This window comes from Strongylocentrotus purpuratus, unplaced genomic scaffold (genome assembly GCF_000002235.5).
Source record: "Strongylocentrotus purpuratus isolate Spur 01 unplaced genomic scaffold, Spur_5.0 spur5_scaffold_1, whole genome shotgun sequence".
Taxonomy (NCBI): domain Eukaryota; kingdom Metazoa; phylum Echinodermata; class Echinoidea; order Camarodonta; family Strongylocentrotidae; genus Strongylocentrotus; species Strongylocentrotus purpuratus.
Window position 1 is genome coordinate 42,431,927 of NW_022145594.1, and position 20,603 is coordinate 42,452,529.

The following is a 20,603-nucleotide window of genomic DNA, read 5'->3' on the forward strand; positions in this document are numbered from 1 at the left end:
CACACATATGTGAATGCTCCTTTTAAACAGGAGCTGGGCTACATCACAGTACATATACTTGCATACATGTAGGTTATAGGTTATCTGTATTTCCGCCTACACAGAAACACAGAGAGAAATAAAATGGCCAACTCATCAAGCCCTAGCTGTGTCTGTATTCCAGCGCAGATTTGATATTGATTTTTGACTGCATTCAGCGCCGAATGCACACACCTGCCTCCATGCCTGGTCTGTTTGGGAAAACATGGCCAATCGTTATTATGCAGAGCATGTATGGCTGCGAACTGCAATCTCTGTCTATTTCTCTTTCTCTTTCTCTTTCTCGGTCTATCTCTCTTTTTTCCTCTGTCTCTATTTATCTCTCACTTTCCCCACTACTTTTCTTTTTGTACCTCTCTCTCCCTCTCCCCTTCTCCCTTATTCTATATCTATCTCTCCCTCTTTATCTATCTCTCACCCCTTCTCTCTTACTCTATAGCTCTCTTTCTCTCTCTCCCTCTCTCTCTCTCACTCTCTCACCCCTTCTTCCTCTCTCTATTTCTACCTCTCCCCTTCTTCCTTACTCTATATCTCTTTCTCTCCCTCTATATCCATCTCTCTCCCTCTCACACCTTCTCCCCGGCTCTCTCTCCATCTTTATCTATCTCTCCCACTCTCTCTCTCTCTCTCTCTCTCTCTCTCTCTCATTAACCCTCCCCATTCCTCCCCTGGTTCTACCCATGAACTTGAAAGCACTCAATTCAAGTGCCTAGCTGGGTCAAGTATTTCAGAACGTGATATTCGCTAGTTGAGACTGAAAGTTGTGATATGTGATCAGATTGTAAGCTATGAAATAGAGAGAGAAAGAAAGAGAGAGGAGGAGAGAGAGTGAGATAGAAAGAGTGGGAGAGAAAGAGTGAGAGAGAGAGAGAGAGAGAGAGAGAGAGAGAGAGAGGGGGATGTAGAAAAAGAGGAGAGACAGAGATAGTGTGGAGGGAGAGAAAGTAAAGCATGAAATTACATAAATAGAAAATATTTGATATTGATTTAATTTTCCTCATGCAGATTGAACACTGTCTCATGATGATATACAGGGAGACTGTGGTTAAGTAGATTTTTTTTGTCATTTATTTCATTTTTTTACAAATTTGGTATTGAAATGAAAACAGATGTTTGTGAAGAGATATTACCAATATCAGTACAGACGCAATCACACTCGGACATATTGAATAACATACGCAAACATACTTGTATACTAAATCCACTTCTTGTCGTGTACAAAAATGCCATAATACATCTAGTACCGGTATTCTCTATTATTTTCAACTTATATCCATTCTCTCATACTGCTCCTCTATTTAGAAAACAAAATACATTGACAATACATAATATACACAAACAGCAAATTGCTATTCTCATGTGAACTTATTGTTAAGATTATTTGCCAAAGTTTCTAAATGATTGTGTTATTGTTGTATCTTTGCAGAAATACCCAGACACAGAGATAAACAACATAGTGGACAGCAGTCAGCCCATATTGATTGACCAGTGGTGTCCGGTCAACGGAGATGCATGTACAAGCTCGGCAAAGGTCACCTACTACAGATGCCTGGGTAAGATGGAGGGATGGGAAATAGAAGAAAGATGAGAATGAGATGGAAGGTAGAAAGAGAGAGAGAGAGAGAGAGAGAGAGAGAGAGAGAGAGAGAGAAGAGAGAGAGAGAGAGAGAGAGAGAGAGAGAAAGAGAGAGAGAAAGAGATAGGATGGGAAAAGTTGATACAGGAAGAGAGATGAATGTGCAAGCTTGGCAAAGGTCACCTACTACAGATGCCTGGGTAAGATAGAGGGATGGGAAAATGGAAAAAAAGGAGAATGAGATGGAAATTTGAAGAATATTAAGCTAAGGAAGATTGACTTAAAGGACAAGTCCACTCGAAAAATAACTTACTTTCAATAAAAACAGAAAAATCAGACAAACCAATCAAACAAAGTTTGAGCAAAATCGGATAACTAATAAGAAAGTTATGATTTTTTGAAAAAGTATGTCAAACTATGGAACAATGAGAATCACGACACAATTTGCCAAAATGGTTATCAGTTTGTGACGTCACGTCCTCACAACTTATCAATTGCTTTATATAGTTTAATCCCATTAATTTCCCTTTTTACCCCCAAAACTTGATTTCCCCATGCCTTTGCCCAGGTTATATGATTTGTATCATATTGCGTGCATGACATTTCCCAAAAACTTTTATGAATTTTGAAGAATTGATACTATTTTCTGAATATTGTATTTCATAATTATTGATTTTTATATAAATAGTTTATCGAAATTCAATTTTTCATGATTTAACTGGACATAAATTACTCTTTATTTGTGCATCCACACATAGAAATATTACTAACAATCTAACTTGGATGCTGGTGTGAAGAAATAAGATTCTTAGGATGAAAATAGGAAATTTATATTATCAATATAAAGAAAATAATTAGTGGATAGTGAGGACCATACGTCACAGACTCATGAGTGAGCTGCCAATTTGTGTAGTGATTTTCAAAGTTTTTCATGTCATTAAAAATTCATAACTTTCTTATTAGTTATCCGATTTTGCTCAAACTTTTTTTGATTGGTTTGTCTGATTTTTCTAGTTCCATTGAAAGTAGGTTATTTTTGGAGTGGACTTGGGCTTTAAACAGATAGAATCATGTTCTTGAAGCCTTGAGAAATATTGATATATTAGAGATAGGTACATGTACCTTTATAGAATATTTAGGTAAAGATGTTCATGCATGGGTTTATAGTCGTTCGTGAAGTAGGCAACCTGGCGAACACTGAGCCAATGGGTAGTACGCTCCTGTACGCATTAAGGGACACTAGTAGGCACTAGAGCGTAATACCCGTTTGCTCAGTATGCTGCCCTCTATTTACCCACGGATGAGCAATTTTAATGGAAACAGAAATATGACTTGTAAATTACAGTTTCAATTCAGAATGCAACTTATAAATGAGGCCATTATGTGATTATAAAGATCTCACAGAAATTGTAGTGAAAGAAGTTGATTTTTGTTAAAACCTAAAATGTGAACAGACTTAATGGCGCAATGGAACACAGTTACAGAGAAGAGATTAAGAATTGACAGTATTCTATTCAAGACTCACTATAATATTCCTCACTATCATCTCTTCTTTTCTCCGTCAGTTGGCCCGTTCGAGAGCGATGCCCTCATGGTCTACAATGTGTGCAAGTTTTACCACAAGCATGATGAGAACACATGCAGGGAGCCTGAATACTGGAAAGGGGTTAGTGTCAAATGTTCTTCTTATTTGCTATACATCACAAAAGCTCAGTTCTGATTTGTTCTATACATTTCTTGTTTTGTTATTGTCAAGTTCTTCAAGAATGATTGATCTGTATTTATGTTGTAAAATAAAAATGCTTGATACATACATTTAACAAAAAAATGCAAAGGGAAAGAAATTTTCCCCAGCTACCTATCTGTTGACCAGTTCAAGAAACTACTCAAGTCACATCTATTCTGCTAGAAATTACTTTATTACCAGCCTACATATACTTAACTGATCTCTGAGAACTGTCTACCATTTGTTTTTAAGTGGCCCAAACATTGTGGAGCTTGTGTGCAGCACTTTGTAACTGAAAAGAAAAGGCGCTATATCAAATATCTTTTGGATTGGATTGGATTTTGTTTTTAGGAAAAATGAGCTTAAAGGGACTTGTTCTTCTTCATAATTTTTGGTCTCTCGCAAAAAAAAAAAATTATCAATGTAATTTGTTATTAACATTAGGAATGAACAACTGATGAAATGTTTGAACTCCAAAGCTGTTATTTAAAAAACTTTCCCTATGAAAAGGTGAGAAATGTATATAAAATTGTGGCCCCAATTTTTTTTTTTTTGAAGGATAGTCATACAGATTTACCTGGTATGCAAAATGAAAAAAATTCTCATTTCTATTGAAGCTGTACCTGTTTCTGCTCCCTTGTTTCTCACTAACACAGGTAGCGGACGAGGACTGCCGAGGCAAGAAGATGGGCATCAACTCGACCGGCATGCTCCTACCCTGCCAGACGGATAAATTCAAGGGGGTGGAGTACACCTGCTGCCCCCCTCCCACCTACCGGCCGATGACCGCCGGGGAGGAGGAGACCGAGGTGGAGGAGGAAGAGGAGGAGGCCGAGGCTGAGGCCGCCGCTGCAGGAGGGGAGACTCAGGCTCAGGTCCAGGAAGAGTTGCCGGTTCAAGCCCCAGCCCCAGCCCCAGAGAGGGATAATGTTGGTGAGTACAGATCATGATACTTTGGATGGCTGTTCCTGGTAAAAAAGTATTGTAGATGAAAAAAACGTAGCAGTAAATTAAGATGTAATTTAGAGGGGAGAGTTTAAAACACAATGGAATAAGGAAATTTGTATACAAAATAATGCATTAGCACCAATACCCAATACCAATAATATCATATCTAAAAGAAGACAGATAAACACTGCTCCATCTGTTGACCAATTCAAGGAACCTCTGAAGTCTGAAGTCCCATTAGTTATGTTAAAGGACATTGGATTGTATTGACTTACCTGGACCCCATCCCATAAAACTATTAGCATTAATGGTAATCTACCATTAATAGTTACATATTGCATACAGGTATTTACAGTGCTTAATTATGTATTATACAAAGTTATGGCATGCACAGGGTTATCATATTTTTAAAGTGCTTCTTGGGTTGAAAATTGTAAAGGGGGGAAGTTCTCTTGGTAGTGTATACACAAGGTATTTCAATTGGGTTCTTTCTGAAGGGGGCACAGGCCTTTAAATAGTGCCCTCCTACATCCTCAAATCCTTAGAACCCTTGTTTGTTATTTGTTTGCAGTTGCTAAGCCACAGATCACAAGCAACATCCTGGATGACCCCTACTTCTCTGAGCAAGGGCTCGCCGGCAGGGTGGAGAAGAAGGAATACAGCAATGCCAAGGGCCGTCTCTCATCAAACCAGAAAGCCAAGATGGCCAGGGTCATGCAGCAATGGCAGGAAGCACAAGAGCACTACGAGACACTGAAGGCCAAGGACCCAGAGGTAAGGTTTCCTAGGGTGTTTGGTTTGGTGTTATAGGGTGTTTGTTTTGGTGTCGTAGGGTGTTAGGTTTGGTGTTATAGGGTGTTTGGTTTAGTGTTATAGGGTGTTTGGTTAGGTGTTAATATTCAAGACATTAGATGCAGAGATGAGATGGGAAAGGGGTTGTTTGGTGTAAATACCTAAGACAAGGACCTGGAGGCAAGCTGTTCTTGGTCACAGAGTTGGATTGTTTAATGTGGTTTCTTAGACCCCAGTCACTCCAACAAGACTAACATCAGACTGACAAGAGACAGAACAAAAATTGATATTAATTTGAATGCTAAGAATCACTCTGGAATCGTTTGGCAGTTTGGGACCACTTAAGTAATAATTTAAGAGAATTATTGCTATAAGCTATTGAAAATACGATGTTTTGTGTTTGTTACTCATGGTACATTTGTCCCATTCCATTAATCGTTCCAGGCTGCTGAGCAGATGAGGAAGGAGATGACCCAGAGGTTTGAGCAGACGATCGGTACCATGGAAACGGAGAACGCAGAAGAGACGGAGGAGCTTAGAGAAGCCCATCAGGTCCACATCGCAGTCAGCCTACGTGAGAAGATTAATGCATCGTATGAGGCGTACAGGTTCACAGTCGACGTCCCTAAACCAAAGGTACGTCTTATAAAAACTACAGACATATGTAAACTGTAGAATCATTTGCTCTGATGTGTGAGGAGTTGTGTGTCTGGACACTTGATTTAATAAAAAAATATTTATAAAAATAGCACTAATTGTCATGAATAGGTGTCATGTATAATATATGTCTTAGAAGATTTAGGAAATATTGCTTGTAAACTTTGTCAAATTGCTGTTTTAAATCAACAGTCCGGATACACAACCTGTCCAGACACACAATGTCTGGGTATACAACACACCCTCTTGCGACATTTACTCCACTGTTTATTTATTACAATTACCAAATATAGCCTTCCGTATACATATTCAGTTGTCCTTGTTCAGTAAAACTTTGCCTTTAGACGATAGCTTCATGTCAACTTCAAAATAAACCTTGATGAGTACACTTCCGAAACACCCTTCCAAGTGTTTAGATTTTTTCCATCTTTCAAATTTGGTTTGTTTGTTTTACCTGCTTGCTAAAAAGCATGCGTGTGTGATTGTTAGTAATCAACCAGGGGACCGACGGCTTTGAGTCCCCTCTGAGGGACTTGGTAATGAGGATTAATGCCTTACCAGTTACGAGACCACTGTTCTACCACTGAGCCATCATGCCTCCGTTATTTCAAAAATAATCTCAATTTGCTTTTCCTTTTCTTCCAGTCGAAGAAGATCCTTCACTCCCTGAGGCGCTACCTCCACGCCATCCAGAAGGCCAGGCAACATTACATCATCCACTACAAGCACCTGCGCAAGACAGACCCCATGAAGGCGGATCAGCACAAGCGCTTCACCCTCAACAAGCTCAAGACTCTGGACATCGAGGTCGCACAGAGCGTAGACCTGCTCCAGAATCTACCAGACCTCTACGCAGAGCTCAAGCCTAAAGTTGGTAAGTACTGGGAGAATTGTGTCTGTTAAGAGCTAGATGGGTGTTAACTCTGTGTTAAAGTACATGACTTAACTCCCTTCTGACTCTCAACAGACGATTTGGACTGGAAGTCTTGTAGGTCAGGTCACACCAGACAAAAGTCACAAGAATAGGAGACAAGAATAGAGATCAAAATTCTGCAAAAGTTTACAGCATGAGCATTTTAGTCAGGTATCTTTAAATGGAATGTTTAGATCTATAAAGAAAGTCGCTCCCCAAAAGAAGAAAACTTGATGATTATGATGATTATTGGGCGGTCGCTATAGACAGGTTTGACTGTATAAGTACCATCAGATATGTAAACTGACCCTGACCTTTGAACTGTGCAGATGCTCTCCTGGACAGCACCCACGACACTCCAGAAGATGCAGCTCTCATCCGAGCTACCGAGGAGGAGGAAGAGGTGGAGGAGGAGGAGGTGATGATTGCCCAGGCCAAGGTGACGGAAGCACCACCTGCCCCCCAGCGCACCGAGCTGGAACCGGTAGCAGAGATCACGGAACCAGAAGTAGCCGATGAAGTGATCTCACAGGCAGAGGAGGAAGAATTGGAAGAAGTGGTGAGTGTGATGTAGATATTCTTATGAATGCAATGTGTAAGGTATGAGAAGTGAGAGAGAGAGTGTAATAGGCAAAGATGGAAGTATATTTAGAGAGAGATAGATGAGGGAGAAATAGGAAAGAAATGAAAAGAAGCACTTCCTACCCAGCTCCCAAGCTGGAACCGGTAGCAGAGATCATGGAACCAGAAGAAGAGGTTCCGGTAGGCATCACCTCGCAAGAAGAGGAGGAAAAATAAGAGGAAATGATGAGTGTGATTGTGATTTACATGAAGTATCTAGAATGTATGAAATAAGAGCCAGATACGCAAGGATTAAGATACATGTATAGTTTTAAAAAGAGATGGGGAAAGTCGTTATAAAGAAAGAACAACAGAGGCAAATGCTGCTAAGTGGATTGAACTTGAACCTGCAGCAGAAGTCATGGGATTAGAGGTAAAGTTGTGTCAACAAAAATGTATTGACAATACAAACTTAATATGAAAATATAAATGTCATGGTTTCAATTAACATTGACATGACGATCAAATTTCCACCTCTTTGAATCTTCTCTTCATCCTACAGGAGGAATTCCTGGAAGAGGACACGGAAGCCCCAACCGTCTCTAGGAGCTTCGAGACCAAACCAAGCACCCTGGCCAAGACTAGCCCAGCCCAGACTAAGCCTAGTCCAAGCCAGACCAAGCCCAGGACCTCTACAGCTACACAGACAGAGCCAGAACCACCCACGCCCAGCAGAGACACCGAGCCAGAGATAGAGCAAGAGACAGAGATCCAGGTCCCAGCAGAAAATGTACAGATTGTTGCAGGTAAGCAGTGATGTACAGACATCAACATTGGTGTTTAGGACTATGTAATGTACTGACATCATAGCTGATATGTGAGACTATGTGATGCTGACATCAAAGTCAATATGTGGAACAGCAGGCGGTACCTCTTTAGAATACAGCAGAAGCCCTTGATTGAGTAATGTTACTTGTCTCTGAAAGTCTGAATGTTTTTGTCTTTTTGTTGATGATACTTAAGCTGGCAGGATCAAATCAGCTAGTAGGTCAAATGACCAAGGGGAATACAGCAATATATGAACCATATTAAAATATAAGAGATTGGCCTCGATGTAATTCCGCTATGATGACATTATGTGCCTGAATTCCTAAGGTCATCTGTTCTTCATCCATCTTTCTTCTTTGAAAGAGAGAGTTTTTTTTATAGATGATGAGCGATATCTCCTCTTTGAAGTTGAACCTATAAAGAGTTATTCAGATGAGGAGCTGGATCACTGCTCTTCTAGATGGCGAGGTCGTCGAGCCCCAAGCCCTGATCATAGCTCAGATCCGTAAGGCTAAGGCCTCAAGTGAATTCCTAAACTCACTTCTTCTTTCATCCATCTTTCCTCTTTGCAGTAAAACCTATTGAGAGTTATTTAGACGAGGAGCTCACCGCTCCTCTTGATTCCGACGTCGTCAAGCCCCAAACCCTGATCATAGCCCAGAAACCTAAAGCTAAGGTGGAGAAGTCTGCGGCCGCTGCTAGGATGGAGAAACAGAGATTGGTCGGCAGGCAGGATGTCAATAGCATTGATAACGTGAGTAATAACACTCTTCCTAATCTAAGATTTGTAATATGTAGTCGATTTGAAGTCATTGTGCTGTTGGTCTGGATGGTGTAGGTGTTGCATAAGTGAACACTAAGTTTCTTAGTTCTTTCCAAGTGTATTTTATTTGGGTAGAGATTATAAAAGACTCATGGAGTGAAATTCTTAGGATTTCCTTGCGTTTTCACAGAGTGAATATTATCTATAGAGCTCAAAATTGTATTAAATAGTTGAGCCATTAAGCATCTTTGATGAATGTTTGCTAGTTTAAAAAAAAATTGTTTTTACATCAATTTCTTTCCCGCCTAAATATAACTTTTTGGCCTCCTATATAACGATTAAACATCAGGTACGTCGCATACATTTATAACATACTTGTATTTGTATACTTACAAGCTTTCTGTTCTTCTTTTGTCCATTTTTCCAAATTTCCGGGGAGATCAGTCTGTCACTAAAAAGCGCATGTCGCTGAGGTACGAGCCCATGATGGCGTTTGGACTTGCATGCGGAGTGCTTGCCGTGGCCACGGTACTCGTCATCGCGGTCCTCATCGTTAGGAGGAAGACTCGACGAACGCCCGTCAATAGCGGCTTCACCGAGATCGACCCTAACCTAACAGTCGAGCAGAGGCATATTGTGGCCATGCAGCAAAACGGATACGAAAACCCAACATATAAGTACTTTGACATGCAGTAGCTAGCTTGTGACGGAGAGTCGACCAAAAAATAGATCGCCCTCTATTGCTGAACTGTGTATTCCTGCACCTTTGTTTATTTATACTGGACAGAAAATCATCTAGCACAGAAATAGTATAACATTCTCGCGGACGACCGGATAATCGCCCATCATATCGGCTCGCTTTCCACAAGAGTAATCTCCTATATAGTACTACTGCTCACATGATTATGGTAGTTAATATAAAGTGTGTATCGCTACATCTAGGATTGCAAACATATTACTCTTAAAAGGCATTCAACTCGTTATGAATAGCACAGTATATTCCTATATATTCTGAGTACTTCATCGAGAATTATTCACTTGCTTTTTTCCACCACATCTATATATATGTTTGTGTATATCAGTATCACAACCTGTGTTTACGAAAATATACCCCTTTTCCTCTATTAAAGAAAGAAGCTTTTAAGCACTGCAATATTAAATGTACAGTAAGATTTCCTTATTTATTGTGATAAACCAGTGTAACTTATGATCCAGAATGCACTTTTTTCGGCACTCATTCCATTGTTAAGAGTCACAATTCATATAAAACCTTATCGTTTTATGGGTTTCATTACATAATTGTGATATACATAACGAAAATATGATATTAACTATGCTATGACAAGCTATTAAATGCACAACTTGCAGCACATAAAATTGATACGTTAATGATCTAGTGGATATGTTTGCTGACTGAATGAATCTACTGAATGATATAAACGTAAGCTCATCAAAAGTGTATAACATTATATTATGTTAGAGAATCATACCTAACTCACAACTTATTAAACTTGTGTATTCTTATATAGTCTTGTGACTCAATCGTCTTGTAAAGATGGGAAAAAGAGAGTGTCATAATGTAAATCTGACTTAAATTGTGAGCTAGACTTGCAATGTTATTATTAAAAAACTAACGTATATTTGACATGAGTATTTCAGCTTTTTCGCTAGGAGTTCTCTTATTCAGAGAATGAAAAATGTTGCAGTCGGGGACTGCTTGGTAAGAAATACATTTGTCATAAATGTATTCCATGCCAAAGGCTCAATCGGATCCTTTGATCCAATTAAAGATAAAAACTTGCATCTAGATTTTGAAAACATGAAATACTCTTCATAAAAGTAAACTGTAGCTACTCTGTTATTTAAAAAAAGTCAATCGCTGTGAAATCTAGAAATTACATATGACCTACTTCTTAACTTATACATGTACCGTACGTGTAAATGAAAGATGAGAAATTGTTTGATCTTCGTGTGATATAATCATGATGTCTATAATATTAATTTAACAAAGAAAAAAAGAATTATTGTAAATCTTTTTCACCAAGTAGTGGAGTAGTAACTTGTGACATAGTTCATTGTTGTACAAAATTTAGCCAACTTTTGAATGTCTTGTGAAAAATAATACATTTTATGTGAGCTAAATGGCTGTAGATATCTTGCTCTATGTAGATCTGTATTGAAGTAAAACTAGATAAAACTAAGAGTAGTAAATAATAGAACCGTACGATTGTATATTGTAGTACATGGACGTGCCCTTTATGACTTTCAGGTTGTCACGGCGACGGAGCAACAATGCCATCTTAAGTATTTATTCATTTGAAACATTTGCTTTTGTAGTCATGATAACTTGATACATCTCCTAGCTATTGTACATGAACTACTATTAGACTAGTGCAACCCGTGTTTGAATCTCTTCATACCACTTCCTCAGACAATGCTTGGGTAGGCATCATCTGCGGAGAGCCAGAGGGGCGTTCATTCCTATCGTTTAGAACAGAGTAAATGCCCTTCTTGCTATCAACAGACAGTGTAAGATAGGGATGCATGGTAGGCTGTTGGTAATATAGCAGAGATAATCAACTACACTGCAGTGATAACAACAGAAAAAGGAAATTCGCAGTTGACTCAAGGTTCCTAAGAATGAAGAATGAAGTCCACAAGACTTGTGGTCCAACAGGCATAAGGTCTACAAGGCTTAAAGCTTATCTGCCGTAGTTTACAGGAGGGATTAGACTGCCCTGCAAGGTCACTGGACAGGTGGTTATCTCATCAACTCAGCTCTCAGTTTACATAAGAAAAAGAGGATCATGGGGGACCAATGGTCACCAATTAGGCATTGTTTGTTATATAGAGGGTGCAAGTAGCTACAAGTAGTGCAGTGGGCCTTTAAGGTCCTGATTCCCAGTTGACTGTAACAGAAGGTCTGTGTACCATTAGTTTCAGAAGAACAAACATTTCAATCTTCTGGATTTTCTGGATACTCGTTGGAAGGTTACAAGACCAAAATCTTAAAATCCTAGATCCTATACCTTGAAGGCCACACCTCACCATTGTGGTGATGAAGATACAGTAGCTAGTGTTGTGTGGCAGGATTAAGGGGGTCCCATGGATAGGTCCTTGGTCAACTGCAAGAAGGGAAATACGGGTGCAGACAAACTCATTTGAAAAGGCATTGAACGCTGCTGTAAATATTGAATATGAATTATAAAAAAGGCATGTGCTATAATGTGTAACGTGTAGCATCTAGCTTGCAAACGTAGCTCTTTGCTAGTCTATATAAACCTCATTGCGTGAGTGTCTTGTGAAAAAAAAAGTGATAGCAATGAATATACCAATGTCTCAATAGTATTCATATTATTCAAATGAGTGCTGTACAAACGTCAATTAATTGTATACTATGTGTGCTTTATGAATATTCATATATTGATATTCCGTTAGGGGGTTGGCAAAGAGTGATATGTGGAGTTGATTCTTAGTTTCGGGAGAGGGGTGGGAGTCACATTTTTGTTTGAAAATTTATTTTGGTATGGTTTTCTTATGATGGAAAATTTATTGGTAGTTAAGAGTTAGGATCACGGTTAATTGGGAATTCATGTCTTTTCAAAGTTTCGATACATATTCTGGGAGAATCAAAAGAAGAGAAAGTAAGATTTTTTCTAAAAATAAAGGGAAAATGCTATGATCTTTTAGTGGGAAAAAGGTTATTTTTCTTAAATAAACAAGGACTGATTTTGGAGGTTTTAAGATGAGAGATAACTTGTGCTTCTCTTTACTATCTGTTTATATGAAACAGTACTTTTTGTGACCATTACTTATCATTATGTGAGAAAAACTAATTTATTGTATTTTTCATCTAGTTTAAATCACATGTTAATAGTGTAATTGAGTTTTGAAAATATGCTAAATCTTGTCGTTTGATGTACATGTAGCTTAGAAATGTTTAAACGATATTGATGAGTTTTCCATACACAACTACTTACTGTGTGTCATACTTAATACATGTCTTTTCCAGTGTTATGACAGTATCAATGTGGATAGCAATTTGAGTTTGAAAACATATCTGAAACCCAAGTGTGGTATGGAACATTCTTTGTGGTTCATTTCTTAACCAATTAAGTTAGGCATTTTGTTTTGTCACTTGTCCAGAATTTTGTTACTCAATGTAAACAAACGCAGTAGACGTACAAGTGCTCTGTGGCTACAATAATTTCGTTTCCATCGCAGCATTGTATGGAGTTTTGTTGATATCTGTTATTTGAGGAGCAAAATCAGGTATTTTTTTAAGTGCTAATATCTTTTAAACCAGCATTACATTATATTTCCTATGTGGCTGTTTTAGCACACAAGCTGAATTTCTGAGTATTTCTTCTTCTCTTATGTGGTTTTATTTGTTGTATATAAGAAGCTTAAAAGTAATATTCCTCAAAGAGTGATATCTATATGTATTTTAATTCTTTGTGTTCTGTCAGTTTGCCAAAAATGTTGTACGCTTAGTACTTTAACCGTCTTGTATTCTGCGACTGGTGTGCACAAAAGTGGTTTATGTAAGGAACAGGCAGGTTTCACAAAATCGTCCTAAGGACATGTTTGCAGACAACCTGTTCAAACAGGTGTATTAAATTCAACACCCGTTCCAATGGGATGTCAGTGAAATTGGAGCTAGTCTGTTTTGAATATGGGATGTGACTTTGATGGCAGATTTGAGTAAACCATGGATCTGAGATCGTTGTTTCGTTACAAGGGCCATGATTCAAGTCGGAATCTGCTTGCTTGCTCCAGCTGATCGCGGTCATCGTGATACAGGTACAGTCAAACCTGTCTAGTAAGGTCACCCAAGGGAAACAGAGGAAGTGACCACAGGTGGCCTTTAGACAGGTTTCCTCCTAGAAGGTGATCACTATAGACGGGTTTGACTGTACATTTTCAAAATCAGTGGGGTTTTAATGCATATATTAAACCTCCTTTGTGCAAACTAGTTTGATTTTTGTTGTTTTTATTTATGTATGGGGAGATAAAGAAAGAAGATGGACATTTCAAATTGTAAGGATATTTCATATATATTTTGGGCCATTTCAATGAATGAAAGTAAAGTACTTCATTTTGGGTTATAATTCATTAGTAATGATTTAACTGAATATTTATATTTGGGTTAGTTATGGAAATGTGGATATAATCTTTTAAATTTGGACATGTAACATGTATTTACTTTACAGACTGAAATATTAAAAAAAGAAATGGAGAATTTTTGTTGTTGATCCACAGTTAAATGCTTGGAAGAAAATCAACACTGAGCGGCACCAATACCTTTTCTACAAATTTTATTTGCAGTTCATAAACTTGGGTTTTTGTGTTTAAAAATGGGACAAAGGCTTTGGATGTAAACAAGACCCAAAATTTGATCTTGGGACCAATTTTAAAGCAGTAACATTCTTGGAGATACAATTACATTTGGGAAAGAAGGGCTTTAAATCAGAAAATTGGGTGGGGTTTGGGAAAAGTCTACTGGCTTTCAAAGAGGAAATTGCTGTCTCGCAAAATGTGGAAGAGATGTTATTGAAGTATTTACCGTACTGCTTATGTATTCAGTCCCGTTTGAAAGAAAAATATGTGCTTCAATATCAATTACGGTATAGCTGTTATATGAGTTTATTCTGTGTAACATGCATTGTCTAGAGCTGCATATTCTCAATAATTTGTATCATTTTTTCTCCTTAAAGGCGGTCTTGCCTTGAAAAAAAGTGGAAAATTAAAAAAAAGTTTTCATTGTGTTTGTCTTCAGTATTACTGGTCTCTACTTCGTATCCTTATTTTGTGGTCAGAGTTAATGAGGTTTATAGACTGGAGAAAATGAGTTAAAAATCATTTCAACCATTTTCAGGAGGCTGATACCTGGGGGACTAATACGATACATGTATTTATAATCATCCTCATACAAATGAGATTTTTTGAACACCTTTCTCATCAACTCTTTTCTCTCTGAATGGTAGGAGTAGATGTAGTGGGAGTGGTAGAAGGGTGGATAAGGAGGATGATGGGTGACAAAGATGTGGGTAGGACGGTGGGGTGGTAGTAGAAGTAGGATGATTTCTGAAGGGTAGGAGATGCAATAAAGTAGGATGGCAGATTTTCTCTGAATGGTAGGATAGAAAGGATGGGTGAGAGAGGTGGGATGGCAAGATGGCAGGAGAGGTATAATTATAGAGGTGGAATGTTAAAACATGTAGGATGGTAGTGGAAGTGGGTAGTAGAGGGATGATGGGAGTAGAGATTGCTCGATAGATTGGCAGTAGAGGGGAATGGTGAGAGGTAGGAGGGTAGCAGAGGTAGGATGGTAAGAGAGAGAGAGCAACAATATAGGAGGAGCGATAGGATGGGAGTGGTTGTAGGATGGGAGGGGAGGTAAGATGGGAGGGGAGGTAGGAGGGCAGGAGAGGTAAGATGGGAGGGGAGGTAGGAGGGCAGGAGAGGTAAGATGGCAGTAGAGGAGAATGGTGGTAAATATACTTAATTTGTTTGTTTTGTTGAAGTCTCCTCCCCTCCTCAAATGACAAAGAAATGTAGTTATGTTGAACGATGTGTATCTGGTGATGTTTTGCATGTTTGTATGTATGTTCTGTAGAGGTTCGCAACTGAAAACTGGGCACCACAATTAAGGGGATGAAATTAAACAAACAGCTGATAATCAAAATAGGCTATATGTCACAAGTGTCAACCAGGCTTATTTTTTCTTCTTCTTGCCTTTTCTTTCTCCATTTTTAAAAATTCCCAACTATTAGCTATTGTACAACCAAAGCCATCGATGCAAAACGGTAGCCATCTTGTTACGGTACCCATTATCTCAAACATGTGATTTGCGTAGTTTATGTACGTATTTGTTACTCTTTAAAATAATTGGTGGAGTTTTGTCTGACCAAGCAACAACTTATATATGCCAAATGTTGCTTTACAAAAGAAGCCGCTCAATTTTTTGAAAGAGTTGGTTATGAAATATTACAGAATATCAATTAATTTGAACGTACATGTATTACCAAAATAGTCTATACTTACAGGAAACTACAATAATGCATTTCAGAGGTGAGCTCTAAATAAGACCTTTACATCGCCCAAAATTGGCATCGTGGGAACGCAGCTATTTAGCAATGACACTGGGTAGCACAAGGTTGGCAGGATCGTCAAGTGCGATGCACTGTGGTATTGTTGCGAGTGACAATTAAGTACAGTGTACATGTATCCTTCTCTGGGGGATACAACATAAGTAAGCAGACATCAAAATAATAACAAAACACCCATCTTGTAAGATTAGCATTTTATTCACTAGAACATTGTGAACACCAACTATACTAGCTGTGCTATGCAAATATTTTTTTTTGGTGAAAACTACCGGTATTCATCTTCCACATTTGAGAGTAGAGAATTAGGCTAAAACGTACTTGTATGTGTTTAATCATGGACCTATTACGGATGGACATTCAACGTGATTCTTTCTTTGATCCAATAATAGTCACCGCCGTCTGATTATGTGCATCTTAATGAGAACATTCAGCTGTTTTAACAATAACAACTGCATAAGCATTTTCGGGCATTGACAAAGGAGCAGTTTCCCTCTCTTGGGTTTTGTTTGGATGGTGTGCTCTGTAAGAGTATGTCTTCTATAAAAACATCCTCAATGGGGAGCAGCAAAGTTGAAAAGCAGACGATTTTGGTGATATGAAATTTATTATTACTGATTTGCACACTTTTGCACGCACCAATGACCTTATAAAACAATTAGAAGGCCATGATCTTTATAAGCCCTGTGCGTTGTAATTCTGGAATATTATGAGGAAATTGGGGAAAACAGGATTTTAAATCACAAACAATCCAAACAAAACCTATCTGGTAGTATCAACATGTTTTTCAAAAATAGAACACAGTACACGGAACAACAATTTCCATTTATTAACCAGAACTGCACATCGATTTCCCATGATTTAAGCGATTTATTTATATCTTCTGCGCATGTAGATTGACATGTTTAAAATCACTATCTTAATTCTGTCCCGGCTTATTGGCGGTGACCATCGTGAGTTCAAAGTGAAGAAACATGTACGGAATGTTATTGAGACGACATTGACGGAGACAATCTCAATGAATTCGTTAAGAAAACAATGAATGTCCATTCGTAATAGGTCCATGGTTTAATAGACCTGGGAGGTGATAGAGAATCAAGTAGCTCTCCTTTGACCCCATGCTCCAAGCTGCCGAAAATTTATGCACTAATCTTTAACTTTTGACCAGGTGGTGAGATAAAAGAGCGTATGAAATATCAGGGTTTAGAATTCCTACATCAGAAAATGGTATCACTGCAACTGTTCGCTGTCAATTTCAATGATTTATCATCAATTGTCGGATGTGTAATAAGTTGAACAAGCGAACACAAACCTTTGTAATTTCATACTTTTTTCCAACGACAAAAATCCAAAAAGCACGCATTATCAATCTTAAAGTTATCAAAGATTGTAAATCATTGATTAAATGTCGGGACATTAAACCATGCGAATATAATCGGATTGTCCTTAAATATTGAGTTTTTGTCAGGATGTAATTTTTCTTTTACCAACTCTGGCACACAAATTATAGGAAGGGCGGAGTACTAAATTTGAATAATTGTTTGATGCACTATTCCCAATACAATCCCCATACCGGTATAAAGTTAATAATTTACACTGAAATTTTGCCGATAATTTAATATTTTGTAATAAATGTGAAACTAGTGCCTGGCCTCCGAAATTCCCCGCAGTGGAAGAGCGGCTCGGAGCATGGAACTTCAAAGCTGCGTGGAATGTTACACATCCCATTGTTACGCTTTAGAACTCACGCATGCGTTTGAATAAAATACAAGAGTTTCCACTCCTTCTCTATCACCTCTCTGGTTAGACATAAAGAAAGAAAATAATAAATGACATCCTATAGAAACATAATTAATTGTATAACGCATGGTTATATGGGATATCCAGGAAGATTAGACTTATGATGGTTTCAAGAAACACGTCTGTTTGTTAATAATATAATATTTAAAAAACTTACTTATTGAAAACAGGTAAAAAGAATAAAAACCCTTATTGTTACACATCATGACACAAAATTAAATAAAAGTGTACACCATATTCACTGTATTTCATTGTCATTTGTGACAATAATACATGTACAATGTATATCAACTGTTTAAAGCCGAAAGGGTGTAACAGGGGTGATAGCACTAAAAAAACTCAACCCCTCCCCCCCCCCCCCCCCCCTTGAGTAAAAAACAATCAGGAAATTAAATTGAGTAATCATCAGGCCTGGCATTACTGTGTTATTAAAAACTCAATAGAAAATATCAGATAAGAAGATACTAATGGTGATGGGCTATTATTCTGGGAACATTTGCTAAAGTTATATTGTCTAAGAGTTCCAAGTGTTTTTGGGGGTTAAATTCCAATTTGGCACATACAAGTAATGACTTAACATAATTTTAGACAGAATATTCATAAGAAGTTTACGGCTACTGCAGTTACAAAGTAAACGTTAATACATGGATTTGCTTCAACTAATAATTGTATTTCTATTTTTCTGCAAGTTTCGCGAAAGGCATATCACAACAGTTTAATCATAACAATGTTTTTTTGTTTGTAATATAGCATCTCATCCGTTATAAGTAGCTGATCTAAGTATTTTACTGAGCATTGTATTTTTAAGGCAAAGGTTCATCTGATTGGTGATGTAAAGTTGAAAATTTAGTTCTCTCTTCACAATCCGTAGAGAAATTACCTACTGAAGCTACAGTATTCAAATTACTGAAGAGGTTCATCCAATCAGTGCTGTTACTTGAATGTTATTTTTCTGTACAATCAGTAGAGAAATTACCTAAGCTTTCTTCAACGTACGTTCCCATTCGATCACATCATCATAGTGCATTGGCTACAGCGCCAGCTATGACTGCTGTCCGAAGAAGCTAATACAGCAGGGTAAGCAAAAGCCTACCTACACAGGTAATTATTCTACCGATTGTGAAGTAAAAGAAAAACTAGATGAATCTTCGACCTAGCGCAGTCGAAAATGATGCCTCCGCCATAGAACGATGTTACAAACCAAAACAGAAGCAATTTTTAGAATTCAAGTTAGATTTTAATCCATTAACAGGTTCTTAGAATATCGCGATTACGTGCTATTTGTCATAAACATGTATGACCCTTTGATCTTTGACCCTAAAATATAATCAGTTCATTGGCTCTGCAAGATACATACATGACCACAGTTTGGCAGGAAATCATCAATCGGTTCTTGAGAAAACGTGATCACAAGCTGATTTTGCAGACATAGCGAGCCTTGTGCCTTTCGACCTCGTGACCCCAAGAGCTAATCATTCATTGGCTTTGCGAGATACATACATGACCCAAGTTTGGCGGGAATTCATCAATCTGTTCTTGAGATAACGCGATCACAAAAACGGGACGTACAGACAACCTGAAAACATAATGCCTCTATCTACTTAGTAGCGGAGACATGATAACTACTGTTTAAAATAATAATGTTATTACATAATAATAATGTTTGATAATAACATTCCATGTTCATTAATATACATTTTTGTAGGAAAGAAAATGACACAATTCAAATAATTTGTGGATAACTTTGTAACTAAAGGATACCTTTGCAACATACAAGCCTTAATAAACGTAATTATCACAAAATTGGGTTATTTTCTTGTAGAAATAATGCAAAATTTAACTCATTACAAGCTACAACATCTTAATTCTAACGAAATAATTCATATACATGAACATTTTGGTAAAATGAAAGATCACTAATAATAAATGGCTTTCTTTGACATCACCATTGATTCAGAGTAGATAAATCATCAACATCATATAACATTACAAATTATTAACTTATCAGAGCTGCCAACGTTTGGTTTTTGTAATCAAGGAGATTTTTGTGAACTGAGCAAAGCGAGGGTCCAGGTGGGGTCCAGGGGGCAGAGCCCCCTTGGAGCTCCTGGTTTTTAGCCTTTCTGACACTCTTTCTGTGTGCAAATTTTTGATATTTGAATATTTTGACAGTAAATTTGGGTATGATTTATAAGGAATCAGTGAAGTTTTTGAGAATCTGTGACTCGATGTTGTCTTTATTGTAATGGTGATTGAAAATTTTCAACAAAATATTACTCCTTTTTGCATAAAAACAGGTATCAAATGGGCTCTAATTATAACCTTATTTCAAGCTTATCAAGAACACATTCACAACATTTTGTACAAGTGCATTCATATTAAGATGTTTCCAAAGATTGTGAAAATATGATATCTACTAGACTAGATCAAAGAAAATCAATATGAAGTAGCTCACACATGTGCGTGGTTACACTTAGATAACATGAAACCGCACATGAAATGATACCACCAGGACTTCTGGGAGATTTTTTATGTGTGTCGGGATATTGGTGGATTTTGGGGAGTCTCCCGACAAACTGGGAGGGTTGGCAGCTCTGACTTACAAGTCATACATAATGAAAGGTTTTATGAGACATCTGACCAACATGTGTACCGCTAGTCTTTTTTTTTTTTTTTTACTTGTATAGTGAAGTGCAAGTAAACCACTTCAAGTATCTAGGCAGTGTGCTGACTGAGGATGGCAAGTCTGCCAAAGAGGTCAACTTGCGCTCAGCTCTGGCAAGAGCTGCCTTCTTTCGAAGACAAGATATCCTGATGAGCCACAACATTGACCTTAGTTTGAGAAAGCGTCTTGTGAAGTCTCTAGTATGGAGTGTACTGTTGTATGGGGC

At 37.9% G+C, this 20,603-nt stretch overlaps 1 protein-coding gene across 2 annotated transcripts in view; it reads left to right on the top strand.

Annotated features, from left to right (window-relative positions):
• The window catches only part of LOC585391 (amyloid-like protein 1), a 42,661-nt gene extending 28,077 nt beyond the window's left edge, over positions 1-14,584 (top strand). The window contains exons 2-11 of one of the 2 annotated variants that reach the window (XM_030978253.1): positions 1,466-1,592; positions 3,181-3,281; positions 3,998-4,274; positions 4,861-5,063; positions 5,526-5,717; positions 6,384-6,612; positions 6,981-7,210; positions 7,775-8,018; positions 8,613-8,794; positions 9,248-14,584. In XM_030978253.1, the coding sequence (XP_030834113.1) occupies positions 1,466-1,592; positions 3,181-3,281; positions 3,998-4,274; positions 4,861-5,063; positions 5,526-5,717; positions 6,384-6,612; positions 6,981-7,210; positions 7,775-8,018; positions 8,613-8,794; positions 9,248-9,499 (2,037 nt within the window). In that variant the 3' untranslated portion in view covers positions 9,500-14,584. Of the gene's footprint in view, positions 1-1,465; positions 1,593-1,758; positions 1,816-3,180; positions 3,282-3,997; positions 4,275-4,860; positions 5,064-5,525; positions 5,718-6,383; positions 6,613-6,980; positions 7,211-7,774; positions 8,019-8,612; positions 8,795-9,247 lie in introns of those variants that run through there. The other variant, XM_030978254.1, reaches the window with a different exon arrangement.
• The last annotated feature ends 6,019 nt before the right edge of the window (positions 14,585-20,603 follow it).